This window comes from Opisthocomus hoazin, chromosome 5 (assembly GCF_030867145.1).
Source record: "Opisthocomus hoazin isolate bOpiHoa1 chromosome 5, bOpiHoa1.hap1, whole genome shotgun sequence".
Classification (NCBI taxonomy): domain Eukaryota; kingdom Metazoa; phylum Chordata; class Aves; order Opisthocomiformes; family Opisthocomidae; genus Opisthocomus; species Opisthocomus hoazin.
Window position 1 is genome coordinate 66548317 of NC_134418.1, and position 15072 is coordinate 66563388.

Genomic DNA, 15072 nt, shown 5'->3' on the forward strand with positions numbered 1-15072 from the left:
TCACTGACTGTAGCTTCTTCTGGGCTTCACCGACAACCACACAGTGCCACCTGATGTCCTCGAAGAGCAATAAACTGTTTCTAAAAAATCACATAAAGGCCAAAAGCTCAAAATTACAACTTGACCGTCACAGAACATTGCTTCCCAAGCCTACCTGGAAAAGAGCCTCTAAATATCTTGCCTCTGTTTTCATCAAAACAATCCTAACCTCACGTATGAAACGACAGGCTCTGAACTAATCATTACAGCAGCACTGTCTTAGTATCTTACACATGTTGGGTATTAATTCTCCCACACACATGTAAACAGCCATATGCAAATTTGCTAAAATTGTATTCATGCTCCACAAGGGCTTTAAAATGGTTTCTGACAAAGCAAGATCCAGCCCATCGCAGACCCGTGAGCAGTAAGCAGTTGCAGTCAAAATCCATGCTATGAAAATATTTGAAAGAAGCTAAAACAATAAAGCACCTTGTAGATTCCAAAGCCGTCCTACCATTGTGGATGTGTGTGTATAAATATTTATATCTTAATATAGACAAATGCATTTGTGGGAAATGCATACAGTTGCCTCTCTGCATAGCGCAGACAGCATGTGGGGATGCTGGCGGAGCAGAGGACACTTTTTGGGGCCGGGGATGGTTTTGCATGTGAGGTGGATGAGGACGGCGGTGAAACACAGCCATCTACCGGCCTCTCGTCCACTTTGTCATCTCATCTCCAGAAATTCAGTCTTGCAGCACGAAATCTTGGCCCAACCTGTTGCAGCAGCAGCTTTACCTACACTCACGGGTTTTAAATGATTATGTTTGTTAGTGACTGGCGTTTATTTTGGATATGTTTAAGCACAGAATTGACAGAGGGCTGCAGCATGTTGATCACAGAGTCTCAGCCAAGGTAAACTGCATTTGAATTTCACAACAGGGTTTCAGCCCCTTGCAAGACTTGCTGACGATTAGCCATGTTTCCTGCTACGTTACAGTATGTTGGAGTCTAACTGCAAAGTATTCCATATTGAAACACACATGGAAAACACTTTAAAATCTAGCTACAGAAAGTGTTAGTCTTTATGCCTATACTGATAGCTGTGTGTTTTGTACCAAACGATGCTCTTTCTGGTTTTTGCTTCAAAGTTTACTTTAAGGACCTACAAAATAAATATGTATTTAGGACAAACCTATCTGGAGTCAGCTAGGTATATAACATTTTTTTCCCCCACTGTGATTATTTGGATGTTTACTAGTTTATAGGGTCTCAAAACCTGCAAGCTTTCAACATAGTAATGAAATACTTTAAGAATTTAATAATCAAAATTTAGGCCCTCCCTATGTGTAGTGAGCCAGCTTTTCTTTCTCTGTGACCTCCTTGGTTCTGCCTCTTTAATAACTTAGGACAGTAATTGGTCATCACATTTTAGGCACTGAGAAAGTCAGAAGGTGGCACTTCATGGCCTTCGGGCAATAGGAAATCATCGCACCTCCCTAAATAAAGAACCGAATTCTAAGATCACAGCCTGACTGTTTTCTGTCTTCTCTCAACCGCATCATTTCTAACTGCAATTAGAAACTAGTCTAACTGGACACTTTATGAACACTTTTTAAAAGTATTTACATATGTATTCTCAATATGGCCACTTTTTATGCCAGGGAAAACAACCTCTCGCCACCACATACCCAGCATTGTCAATGTCGCACTGAACATTGTATCTTCAGCCTTCCTGCAAAGACCCCAGATTTTATTATTGTTTTATTTGCAAGAGGTAAGTCGAACCCCCTTAGAACCAGCGTGTGCGTGCTGGGGGAGGCCCAGCAGTTACCGCACCGGATTAGCGTGCTGGCCTCCGGTCGAGCCGCAGTCCTGGCGTCACCAGAGGGGTTCTCTGCGGGCGGGGAGTCGCTCGAAGCACCCCCACGTGATGGCCCCTCGGCGGGGACGCTCGACAGCAGCCCTCCGACCCGCGCCACGGCACTGGGAAACCTGGGCGCAGTTGGCTGATTTGGTGACAGCTACCTCATGCCCACAGACCAGACATTCAGCCTGGAACCTGAGAAACCCTCCCCCTCAAAACTGAGACGTGTACTCCCGCAGCAAGCCTTGCTTTTAGTTAGGGGAGCTGGCATTGAAGGAAGCCGGGCCGAGCAGGGGCTTCTGCCATTTTCCCCAGCAAACGCGGGGTTTCACAGCATCACGGAATGTTCGGGGTTGGGAGGGACCTCTGTGGGTCACCCAGTCCAACCCTCCTGCCGAAGCAGGGTCACCTACAGCAGGCTGCACAGGACCTTGGCCAGGTGGGTCTTGAATATCTCCAGAGAAGGAGACTCCACAACCTCCCTGGGCAGCCTGTGCCAGTGCTCCGTCACCCTCAGAGGGAAGAAATTCTTCCTCAGGTTCAGATGGAACTTCCTCTGCTTCAGTTTGTGCCCATTGCCCCTTGTCCTGTCTCTGGGCACCACTGAAAAGTCTGGCCCCATCCTCGTGACACCCACCCTTCAGATATTTGTAAGTATATATTAGGTCCCCTCGCAGCCTTCTCTTCTTCAGGCTGAACAAGCCCAGCTCCCTCAGCCTCTCCTTGTAGGAGGGATGCTCCAGTCCCCTCATCATCCTCATAGCCCTCCGCTGGACTCTCTCCAGTAGCTCCTCAAGTTTATAAGTTTATAAACCTGCCCCCGCGTCCCCCTTCCCAACCGCCTCCAGAGGCCCTCGGCGCCTCCCCGCCCATCTGTCGGGCCGCGGGGCGGGCCCAGGCCCGGGCCTCAGCCAGGGGCGGCGCCGCTGAGCCCGCCCGCCGCCACCATGAGCCGCGCCGCGCTGCTGGGTCTCCGGGGGCCGCGGCTCTTGGGGGCTGCTGCCCGCCCCCCGCGCTGGAGCAGGCGGCGCAGCGCCGGCTGCGAGCCCCCGGCGGGCGCAGCGGTGCGCATCGGCTGCGCCTCGGGCTTCTGGGGGGACACGGCGGCCGCAGGTAGGCGGCGGGGATGGCGGCGGGGCGCCGAGGCCTGGCGAGGCGGGCGGCGGCTGCTAGCGCCGTAGACAGCCCCGTTGCGTAAGCGGCCGGGCCGGGGCCGTCGCCGGGAGCGGGGGCCGGACAGCCCGGCTCGGCCCGCCTCAGCGGCAGGGCTGCCGCGGCGCTAACGGCGGGTTCTCCCCTGCCCCGCCAGTGCCGCAGCTGCTGTACGGAGGGAAGCTGGATTTCCTCGTCTTCGATTACCTCTCCGAGATCACCATGTCGCTGCTGGCGGCCGCCAAAGCCCGCTCTCCCGTGAGTAGTCCCGGAGCCGCCGCCCGGCCCCGGCGCGCCCGGCTCGGCCCAGGCACCCCCGAGCGCTCCGCCGGCCCGGATCGGGCTCGCAGCCGGTTGAAGGCACGCCAGGTTCTAGGGGCACGTTTGCTTTTGAGTACCGCTGGCTTGCGTGTGGCTCTGTGTTGGCGTGTGTGCAGCTGCACCTCGGGGCAGCGTTCGCGCCCTGCCCCGGAGCCTTGTCCAGGCGCTTTGAGAGCTGGTGGTGCTTCCCTGTTAGCCAAGAAGAGGGTGTGGGTTGACTTAACCGTGACCAGTTTCCTCTTCCCTGTTAACCAAGAAGAGGGTTTGGGTTGACTTAACAAGTGGTTACAGCTTTTCATTCTTTCAGGTTTTAGGTTACGCTCCGGATTTTGTCTCCGCTGCCATGGCTCCCTATATAAAAGACATTCACAGGAAAGGTATGCTACTCTTTGCATGAGTCTGCGGGTTAATTAAGTTCACTTGCTTGGATGGTTTTGTTTGGCTCCTGTTACTATGAACACCTGGGTTTTACCACAGCGTTTTGCTGTCCCCTAGGAATAATTTTTTAAACATCGGCAAAAATCCCGTTGTGATGGATGTGAAGTGCAGGTCTGATGGAGGCATTTGAATTGGGTTAATTTGAAATGTTGCTGTAATTATAAATATATACCTAGATCATCATTTATTTGTTATTATGGCTTTAATTTGTGAGTGGAAGATAGCTTTACAGATCTTTGTTGCAACGTGAGATGTTTTCAGTGCAGCCTAGAAGTTGTTCAACACTCCTATGTAGTCCTAGAGTATCGCTTGTTTTCCGATCGCTTTTTTTCTCTTTACATTAGTATAGCTTTGCAGCCTGCTGAGCTGGAGAGGAGAAAGGGAATTACTTCTAAGTACCCAACACCTTGCTAACACAGTGTATAATCTATAGAGATAGATGTGTTTTTCTGCTAAAATGCAGTTGTTTGGAGAGCATGGATGCTTGAATGACTGATGTCATACTGTTCCTGTGGGAATAGTTTTGATACTGCCCGTCTGCCTCATCAGATACGTCTTCTTGGTCCCTTTCCTCCTTCCATGCGTAACAGAAAGATGAGAAGTATCTATAACATTATTTTTCTGTAAACAATTTTGCGTTGGCTTATTCTGATCCTTTCATAGATTAAATGGGGTTCATATTTAGTGTGATTTTAGTACTTGACTTGATGTCTGACACCTTGCAGAGGTGGTATCTTGCTTGTGTTTTAGCATGCTTAAAGTTTTTAAAATACAGTGATTGCTGACGCTGCTGAAATTAATTTGTCTTTTTTGTTTAGGTGTTCGTGTCATCAGTAATGCTGGTGGAATTAATCCGCTTGCTTGTGCAGCTGCCCTGCAGGAGGTGGCAAAGAAAGCAGATGTTGATTTGAAAATAGCTGTTGTTGCTGGAGATGACCTAATGAGTGAGGTATTTTACTTTGTCTTGAGGCTCAGTAGCGTTGTGCAAGTTATTTTAGTCTATATAACATGAAGGTGGCATTTACTATGCTGTAGGAACTTACTTGTGTATCTTTATGCCATAGCCTTCTACTATTAAAATAATCTAAAAATTGTGCCTTATTTTCTTAATTTTTTTTAGTGCATGAAAACAATTCTTGGCCCTTGTTAGGTTTGGTGTGTGATGGGAGTGAATTTTACAACACCGTGGAGCGGCCATTTTTCTTTTTGAAGCAAACTGTAAATCTGATCTAAGATCTGCTTGCTCCTCGGGAGAAGTTAGGAAGTGCTGTTACTTAGTGGTTCTCTTGAAAGTAAATAATTATGAAAGTTAGACGTCCTAAATTTAAATGTGGTGCAGTTAGCCTGTGTTCGAATGTTCATCCCTTCCAGCTGTTTTTAGTAGTTTCCAGGCATTTCCTGTTTTATTTTGGTTACAGGTAGCTGTTTTGCGCTGGTTTTGAGCAATTAGTTTATGACCAGTAAAGTAAAGTGGGAGGGTTGAAGTTTTAATATTCAAAAAAACCCCCTTGAAATCTAAAGATGAAATATATGGCCTTTTTTGACTTAAACGATGACACTGTATATGTGAAGTCTGGTTCCATAAAAAGCGTTGCCTGTACCTGAAAAAGTACGGTGATAACAGTTAATATATAAATAGTGGTTAAAAGGCGATAGGTTTGCACTGCGGTTAAATCTCTGCCTGTAACCTGGAAAATTATTTATCTGTGTAGGCTCTGTTACTCCTTGCATGCTGTTGAATGTGGAAGATGGTCAAGTAAGATTCTTTATTTGCAAAGTATGTGCAGTGCTTGGACTTCGTTTCAAGAAACTTCTGCCCCACTGAAATTACTTTGGCATCAGTGGTCCAGAATTTCATTACTGGTACGACAGTGAAAGGGTCATTATTTGAGCTTGGCATGGACGTTTCTGATCTGAAATGGATTATTTTCTATGCTATTGTCAGTACATAACTTAGAGTAACAAAAAAGAGACAGTTTATACTGTCTACAGACAACTTTTACTGTTGATACTCAGCATCGTAAATTACACTAGGAAGTGTTATTTGTTGTTTGTAGGTTTTCAGTCCATAACACAGAGTATCGAATTAATTCAAAGTGGAAGGTTTTTTCCCACACTGTAGATCCCCCCTGTAACTAGCAGTTTATGCAGTCACTGGCCCCTGGATCCGCTGGTTTCCTAAGCTGCCTAGTGCATCGTCAAAAGCACCTTTCCCCCCAGCAGCCTCTCTGGAAACACAATGTATTCTAAGTATCACTTGGAATTGCAGAATTAGCTTTGTTTTCTAGCCATGCCACCATTAACTTTATGGCAGAGACATTTCTGTTTGCAGGGTTTGATTTATTTAGTCCTACAGCAATTAAAAACAGTTTAAAAGCGTAATATACCAATGCATTGTAGTTGATCATCTGTGAATGGACTAGCATTCTTCAAAGACTGTCTGACTTTGCTGTGTGCTGGAACACTGTGGTTAAAAGTGTGTCCAGGGCTTTTAGCCGTTCAGCTAATTTGTATTGTTGCTAATTTTAATCATTATACTGTGCTTAGAGTTGCTATGAAGTGATCTGTTGTCTGGTACTAATAAAAGTCTTACAGTAGATACTACAAAATACTTACCGGTTTGGTGTTTTGTTTGTTTTCTAACAGAAAGAGAACCTCAAAGGAGCTGGTATCACTGATTTGGAGAGCGGCAAACAATTTCCAGAGAGCATTCATAGCATGAATGTGTATCTTGGGTGAGTTATTTTTACAAGTTGTTTTTATTATGGAAAAATAATTTTAACACATTGACTACATGAAGTTGTTGTTTTGCAAGTAGAACCGCCTAGTGTTCACCTTTGCGTTATTCAGGCAATCAGAAAAAAAAATTGTTTGGTGATCCTGTTTTTGCTTTTCCATGTTCTGTCATCTGTATCATCCTTCCTGTATTTCTGTTCAGTGTATTTCTGAAGTCTGTGCACACAGTGCCCCTCCTTTTTATTAATCTTTATGGAAAAACTGTTGTGCTCTCTTTTTCAGCATTACTGTTGCGCTTTCCAAAAATGCACCACGGGCAGATAGCAGGATGTAGCTGTACCTAACACAGCATGTAGTTTTCTTTGTGAAAGAAGAACACTTGAATAGATGAGTCTTCTTAAATTTGTCATTAGTGTTCTCTGTTGTTGCTGGATTTTCTGTTTGCTAAACTTTTGACTTGCAACATTTGCAGATCATAAGTAACTGTAAATGAAATCTAAGAAATAACGTTTAAGATTCATAATTGTGAGAAAGTATTCATTCCAGTTCGGGTGATTGTTGATTTGTTTGCAAGTCAAAAAGCAGTGCAAAACAAAGCAGAGACGACAAAAGCAGGCTAGTGTGAGGATGAGACATTTTAAAAATCCGTTACCTCTGTCTGCTTCATTAACAGATGCTAAAACAGCAGACTCTTGCTCTTGGTTTTCTAATAAAAACGGTGTTTCTTTATGGGCTCCTTAATCTCTGTTGCATTGAAATGTAAAGCTATTAGCAGCCTCTTAAATCAGTTTTTCTGTAAGTTACATTTTTTCTTTGACAGCATGAACAGTGGATGCATATTCACAAAGCAAATGATAAATCTATATATGCCTGTAAAACAAGTCAATATCGGAGTGTATTGGGTAAAATCTCTAAATTCTGTAGATAGTTCACTTCTAGTTCCCTAAATCTGATGTTTTGATTCTTGATTCAAGTGTGTAAACTCCATCTAAAAAATCTAAATTGGTGTATCGATCCCGAAGTGTTTATTCTGTCCCTCCTAATTTGGGCTGTTAGGAGTTCTGTGGGCTGCGCTCACATGCATTTTTAACAATGAGCCAAACAGCTTTATTTGCTGTGTTTTAAAGGTAGTTTTTCTATCAGTATCCTGTCTGTATGTATTCTGAAACCCCATTTGTGCTGTTTACCTGTGACTGTTACTTAACACTATGCCCAGAGGTATAAATTGTTTCTGTATGCTGTATATTTGGTTGTTTTTCTGGCTAGTATTGTTTGGTTCATGTCGCGGTAGGGTGAAAACATACTTACATTTTATGTTTACATCACAAAGAGAAGTTGTGTGTCTTCTGACCTCTGCCCCCTGACAAAAACAGGGCTAAGTCTGTAGAAGCTGTAGAAAAACACTGCTCTTGGTTTTGTTCCTCAAGGCACACAGTTTGTGTGGTTTCTATTTTCAAGCTGCCTATTTGATGAAGAATAGAAGGAACCGGCAGGCGACGTGGGTTTAGAAGCCGGGAGCTGCACACTCTGGTCAAAGCTTGTTCACTGAAGTGTATAAGTTGAGTGGTTCACCTGGGTGAATATTTTCAAGCCTGAGTAATTTGAGTGGGCCAACTCTTACCTGACCAGTCCAGAAAATGCATTGCCCAAGTTTCTTCAAAAATGACTGCACAGTGCCCTTCTTGAAGTTGGTTGATATTGCAAATTCTAAAAACACTTACGGAAATTGACCTGAAAGGTTTAAAATTAGAGGGTGAAGTCACCAAGCTTTCTCTGTGAAAAATACTAGTCTTTATATACTCACCTACAAATGAAATAAGAGTAACGAATCTCTGAAAAACACTGTTTTCTGTTATTGATAACAGAAGTTACCTGCTGTGCACTATGTTCGAGATGGCTTCTATGAGCATCAAGACAAGTGTTTCAGTGATGTCATTTAGGTACCTGAATTTGCTAGGGTGTTGTGATGATTGCTTTTGAAAATATTCTTGTTGTATGTGCAAAATGACAAGTTGGTTGTCAAAGTTGGTTGCATTGATTTCGTATGGGATGTTTTAAGTGATTTTTGCCCTGGGTGTGGCAGGGAAATTATTTTTTTAGAAGATGCTTTAAAAAGTAAAGTTACTTACTGTTGTGTTTTTTTATCTTTAGTGCAAGGCCAATAAGCAGGGCTCTTGACCTCGGAGCCGATATTGTTGTGACGGGTAGATGTGTTGACAGTGGGATTGTATTAGGACCACTCATTCATTCTGTAAGTGGAAGTTAATTTCCATATGATTATGAACACATGTGAAGGAATATTTGGCAATCGTTGTCAGACAATTTTTGGTCCTTATGAAAATAGAGATACTAAATTAAAAATAATGAGCACCTTAGATTTTTTTTTTTTTCGTTGCATGCGTGAGAAGTTGCCAGCTGTGACTTCTCCTAGGCTTATAGCAGAGATATTTATGAACTTGTGTGTCATGAAGCGGGAAAGCATTTTGGTGAACTTCAGGAAGTCTTACCATGTTTCACCAGTGTTTCACTGTTACTTTCCGCCCCCTCCCCCTCCCCAGTGCCTCTTTAAAATTTGGTGTGTAAGGTTCAGAAATATTTTTTCTTATGGTGGCGATAGTAGAGCTCACTTTGGTTTGGGGTGGGGGGAGGCACATCAGGTGGTCTAAAACACTGGTCTTTTTCAATGGGCTAGCAGTTTTGTTTTAAGTAGTGGAGTTTCAGTGCAAGATTTGTCAAATTCCTTGAATTTCAACAAATTACACAAGCAGGATATGTGGTTTTCTGAAGTATTTTGAATAGGTTATGCATTTTTGTGGGTGACCACACACTGAAATATAGAAGCTATCTTTTGGGTGCCTTTTTTTTTTAAAAAAAAAAAAAAGGTAAGACAAATAGAGTATGTGTCATTGTCTAGTTACAGGCATTCTGTCTAAAACTTCATACACTTCTGACTTCATGCATATCAAACATTGCCTAATCTAGACTTAAATGTTCTCATTTATGATTGCTGCTATGACTTACTTCATTCCTAGCTGTTTACATTCTCAAAATAGCTGTCAGTGTGTATTATGTACTCCAGAGAGACCTTATCTAATGTATTGAAAGGATTTAGGGAGATTACTGTGAAGTTCTAAATAGGAATCAATGCATATAACCTTTGTGTTATGCAAATTTTGAATAATATGAATATTGCACTTCCTTTTTTTTGAAAAGGGTGTGACTTTAAGAGTTTGTTTGTTTTAGATAATACGAGGAAAACTGAAATACATCAGCTGTTTTACTAATTTACTGTGTAGCAACTCAAATCCTCATACAGCGTCTGTCAGTTATTGTTTTTTAGATTTCTGCAGTTAAGTAAAAATATATCCAATGCATTGTTACTCAGTGAACATACTACGTGCAGTTTGCTGTACTGTATGAAACTTTTATATATGTAACATATTTGTATTTCTCTTCTAGTTTGGCTGGAATAGGGATGAATTTGACTTGCTAGCTGCGGGAAGGTAAATGATATAAGAAGAAATGGATAAATTTATATTTCATATCATACAATGTCAGCTTAATAGAACTTTTTATGCCCTTAGTGATTTTTTGAATGTTAGATTTTGGGTTCTTTTCAAGCCTCACTTAATGCTCTGTGGTTTGGAATTGAAATTATAGAAGCTTCATTCTGGAACCAACTTAAAATAACAAAATGAGGAAAGGAGTGAATGATTTTATTGAACAGTTTAACTTTCTTACTGTCCATTTTGTGTCGAGGTGAAATCTTACAGTACAGACAGTAATTCCCAGGTTTTTCTGTTTGGCCATCAGTGTTGGTAGTTGACATGGTAGCAGGTCTTATCCCCAAAGACGCACAGAAGGAGGTTCAGTCAGAGGTCAGCATCCTGTTGTGGTTTTGCAGAAGCTCAACATTCCCGTTTGCAAACCCTAGTCCTAAGGTTTGGAATGTGCAGAAAGCATAGGGTAAAATTCTGTCACCTGATTTAACTTTCTGCATCATTTGACTGCATTGAAGTCCATAACAATGAGTGACGGCTTAGGCAACCTGAGTACACCTGGTAGTAGTATGCTTGGACCTCCTGCTGCTTGAGAATAAATGTGGAGAGAAACTCTGGCCTGCACTGAGTTGGGGGTGACGGAGGCAGGAGGATTTTAATCGTAATCCTATTGAGTGTTTATGGAATATCTCAATCAAAGAGTTGAAAATCATAATATATAATCATAATATGTTCTGTCCTTTGCATTGGAAGTGAGGTTTTCTATCTCTTGATTTAAAAATGGGCTATGCATATTTAGTTACACAGAATGCAGACTGCTAAGATACTGAATTTAGATCAAGATTTCTTAAAAAGACCAATGAAACTTCTTTTTTGGTGTCAGGTAATCTTAGATGTTCATCTTTTTCAGGAAATTCGCTTGATTCCTTGTGTAAAAGTTACTCATATCAACTCTTCATATACTCATCTTTCAGAATCCTTTGTTATGTTTAATGTGTAATTCATAAATGTATTAGATGCCTATCGAGAGGAAAAAATAGCATGTTCTGTTATTTAGCTTTATTTCTAGTGTACTATTATATTTTAAATGTGAGTTTGTGAAACTTGATTTTAAGAGAATATTTAGTTATTGAATGCCATTTTCCCAGCCTTGCAGGTCATCTCATTGAATGTGGTGCTCAGTGTACAGGTGGAATATTCACTGACTGGCATGCAGTGCCAGACTGGTAGGTAACCATGACATCAGCCTGTATGTTTGTAGTGGACCAGAGAGGAGGTTTCCTACTATATTTGTGCTGTGAAAACTGCTTCCACTTTATTCTTTTGGGGGAGGCAATATAGGGCTCTTGGTATTTTTCTGCTTTAATGTTACTTTTCTACAAGGTCTGTTCTCCCTGTTGCAGTTTTCCTTTCTGGTCAGCTGGGGGCTTTCTTTGTTAACTTAAGCAGATGATCTGAAAAAAAATTAGCCCTTCTTTGAGATTATTTTTTTTCTGCTTCTGTCTTTGTCGTCTGCTTTTTGGAAAGGTTTGTATTGGCTTTCATGTATGATTGTAATGGAAAAGGCAATGTGTATTTTGGGTGCTGTTTCGTCAGTCTTCAGTTAGATCAGAGTTGCTTCCTGTTCAGTCACAAATTTTATGTAATTTATTTTGCTAGGGATGAATGTGTGCCACAGTCCGTTTTGCTGGGGATGAATGTGTGCTGTATGACCTGATCTCCCCAGATGTGTTGAGCTGTCAGTCCTTTCAGAAAATTACGTGTGTATATTGTGTTCAGACCTACTGAGTTAGGCTTTTACAGAGGTAGGTCCTTGTGCCTGCTGAGAAGTACCGCAAGGAAGGGCTAATGTAGCCTGCTTTTTAAGAGTAGTTTAAAAGTAGTCAGGGAACATGTTTTGCACAGGATGAGTGATTCTAGCTGCAGTTTATTGCTATTTTCCTTGCGGTGAGATGGAGGAACCCTGTACTGTGCCGTGTCACGAGGCAGGCGGTGCTTTCTTTACGTGGTGGAGGACAGGGCTGACGAGCAGTGGGAGAAACCAGGAGAGAAGGGCGGCTTTCATCCGGCGTGTTCCTGCTCCCACGTTGGCCCTGGGAGGGGGGCCGCTGGGGGCAGCCCGTGGTCCGGGTGGGTGAACCAGCAGGACACTGTGCCCTGCAATTGAAGAGCCGCTCTCCTGAGTTAGTTCCCTAGGGCTGCCAAGATATTCCCCCCCCCACCCCTCACGCTTGCAGCGACTGTTTCTGGTTCAGGGCATGATCCTGAAAGACGTACTCTTGCTTTTCTGAGTTGATGAACACTGCTAGTTTATAGGTGAAGGCACATATGGTACTGAAAGAAACAATATCAGACATGTATTTTCACCTGTTAGATGGCTACTAGCCCTGAACAAACTGCGCTCACTCTTCACTGTTGTGTTCAATGGGAAATGAAATGAGAGGGTTTATAGTGCTGAGACAGTGTTCAGTTTGGAAATTTGTAACTGCTAATCTTATTCCTATTCTGATGTATTTGCTGATGATTTTATTATGCTGTATCATAATCTCCTGTAACTGTGACTCCAGAATACCTCGCTCTATAAAAGAACAAAAGAAAAAAAACAGAATACTACTTTTCTTATTAAAATGCTTGGTAGTTCTTTAAGGATTTTTCTGTGAAAAATTACAGTCTGGCTTAAAAAAAGTAAGGAAGCTCATTAGGCAATGAGCTACTGGAGTGGGAGTAGCTCATTTTACGGAGAAGTATATGTACATTGTGTATGCATGGCTAATCCTCGTGTGTGTGTATATATAAAAATTATACAGCTCTGTCTACAATCATAGTAGTCTTGTGGCTTAAAGCTGGCTGGTGCTGACTTGAATCACTGTTAAAGAATACAGAAGATTAATACCCAATACTGTGCTGTTACATTCATGCATGGTTCAGAAACACCAGGGTATCTGTGCTAATACAGTAATCTGTTTACCTTCAGGTTAAGCCTGCTAAAGAATAATCAGGGTGCCTTAAAACTGATGTTTTGATTTGCAAATCTTAGGCGTTTAATTGATGAAATTCTTGAAGTAAAAGCATGTTATGTGGTGGCCTGTATGATAAACTCCTAAAACTAGTCAAAACCAAAAAAACAGGTGAACTTTGTATTTGGATGGGCAGCGTAGAAGACTGACGAAAGTGCACTTGTGGTCCAGCACATCTATTTAGAATACAGGGGGAAGGAGATTTGTTAGCGTTACAGCTTCCCTCGCCCCAATAAATAGTTGTTTACTATGTTTAGGCCCAAATGTATGAAATGTATGAAAGCTTTTGGGCTGCAGAAAAACGCATTTTCCATTTGGTAGTTTTGTAGCAATCTGTTGACTCCTTAAGTTAAAGAAACTTGATAGGGTTGGGTTTTTTGTTATTTAGACAGTCTGAATCTGTTTTTGATACATGCAGATAATGCATTGCATAATAATACGCAATAATAATGTGATCACTCTCAGTTTCAGTAATGACCAAAGCATACAATACCTGCTGCCATTCATATTACTTACATTGCCAGGAGGTTAACAGAGCTCTGAGACAGTTTGCAGAAGTTACTTGACTGCAGTCTAGTAATGATTTCTCCCTCATTTAGGAATAGCTGTGTTTTTAGCAGTCTCCTGACAGTAAGTGTGTGTTATTTATATCTCAATAAATCATAGTGTCTGTGACATGTAATGTTAAATCCAAGCCAGCCCAACAAAGTCAGTAAGTGCAGGGTGAAAAGGCAAGTCAAATCTCTGTGTTTGTCATCAAAGTGCCTTTCGCATACGAATTTCTCACTGTTGTGAGCGCGTTCATGAAGCCAGGACCAGTTACCGTTCAGCTCTGCAAACGTTTACTGGGCCTTTACGGTAGAGCTTAAGAAAACCTTCCGCAGCGTTTACGCTGTTCTCTGGTGACTAAACACTAGAGGGCAGTCTCTCTCTTTTCCTCGCATCTTGTCGCAAGGGGGTAGGCTTGGTTATGGTTAGGCTCAGGTCATTTTTTGACTGTCTTTGCGGTTTTTTTCTTCTGAAGATTGGTAGCCCACATTGCTCTTCTGTCTTGGGCTGCTGAAAAACATGTAAGCATACTCCTAACAAGGGCTGAAGGGTATGAGTTTTTCTAACTTGTAAACAGAAAAAGGAAGAATTTATAAAATTTTAGGCTTATGAACCTTATCTGTCTATTGTTTATGCATAAGCAAAAATAATGAACTATGTAAACAGGAGCACTTTAAATTAAACTAAGTAAAGCCAGACAAGTCAGAGCTCGCATACCATGCATATATTATCATGTCTCTGTGTACTGAGTTGCTGGATTGGACCGACCTCATTCATCCAACATAGTTTTGTAGGGTTTTTTTACATTGTCTTGAAATGTTTGATGTAGACCACTTCTGGGAACTCAGTTCCACTGCAGAAGAGTGCTTGAAGTCTCAGGAATGTTAACGTGGCTGTATTGTGGCAATTGAATGGTTAGCTATCAAAATCTAAGCTATTCTGTCTGTTTTCTTTGTTGTCTCAGTAGAGTAAGTTTTTAATGTAAAACAAGTAAAGTGCATGTTCCAACTCGTGACTCTCCAAGTTACTTTAGTTGATAGAACCTAGGCTTAGTTGATTTCTGTCTGCTGACCTAAGGCACTGGGATTTCTTTAATTGTCCTGGGTGTATCTCCTTAATGTATTTGACTTTAATACAGGAATCTTGAAGCTGTAAAGTTTCGTCCAGTTTCCTTGAAAATTGGCAGAGAGCTAGAGGGGCTAGATGCTGTTTGCTTTTCAGTGAGAGGAAGGCTGCTTGACTTGCCTTGCGTGGACTGTGATGTCTAGCAGAGAAAATGCAAGACACCATTAGTTCACAGTTTACAGAAGACTAATAAGCATTCTTAAATGACTGATTTAAGTAAATGTTATCAAAAAAGGCACTTCTTTTCTGTTACTTGTGTAGCAATATATGTCAGCAGATGGTCAGAAGTGATAATACATCAGTGCTCCCTATTTAATGTCTAGTGCACCGCACTCAATTGGCAATTCATGCAATGTGCCAAAATGAACTGTGATGCCAGAACTAT

General features: G+C 42.1%; 1 protein-coding gene across 1 annotated transcript in view; it reads left to right on the forward strand.

Annotated features, from left to right (window-relative positions):
* The first annotated feature begins 2796 nt into the window (after positions 1 to 2796).
* Positions 2797 to 15072, forward strand: part of LOC142361510 (uncharacterized) — a 61005-nt gene continuing 48729 nt past the window's right edge. The window contains exons 1-8 of the mRNA XM_075422109.1: positions 2797 to 2962; positions 3159 to 3259; positions 3630 to 3699; positions 4579 to 4709; positions 6407 to 6495; positions 8648 to 8747; positions 9956 to 9999; positions 11145 to 11222. Of these exons, the coding sequence (XP_075278224.1) occupies positions 2797 to 2962; positions 3159 to 3259; positions 3630 to 3699; positions 4579 to 4709; positions 6407 to 6495; positions 8648 to 8747; positions 9956 to 9999; positions 11145 to 11222 (779 nt within the window). The remainder of the gene's footprint in view (positions 2963 to 3158; positions 3260 to 3629; positions 3700 to 4578; positions 4710 to 6406; positions 6496 to 8647; positions 8748 to 9955; positions 10000 to 11144; positions 11223 to 15072) is intronic.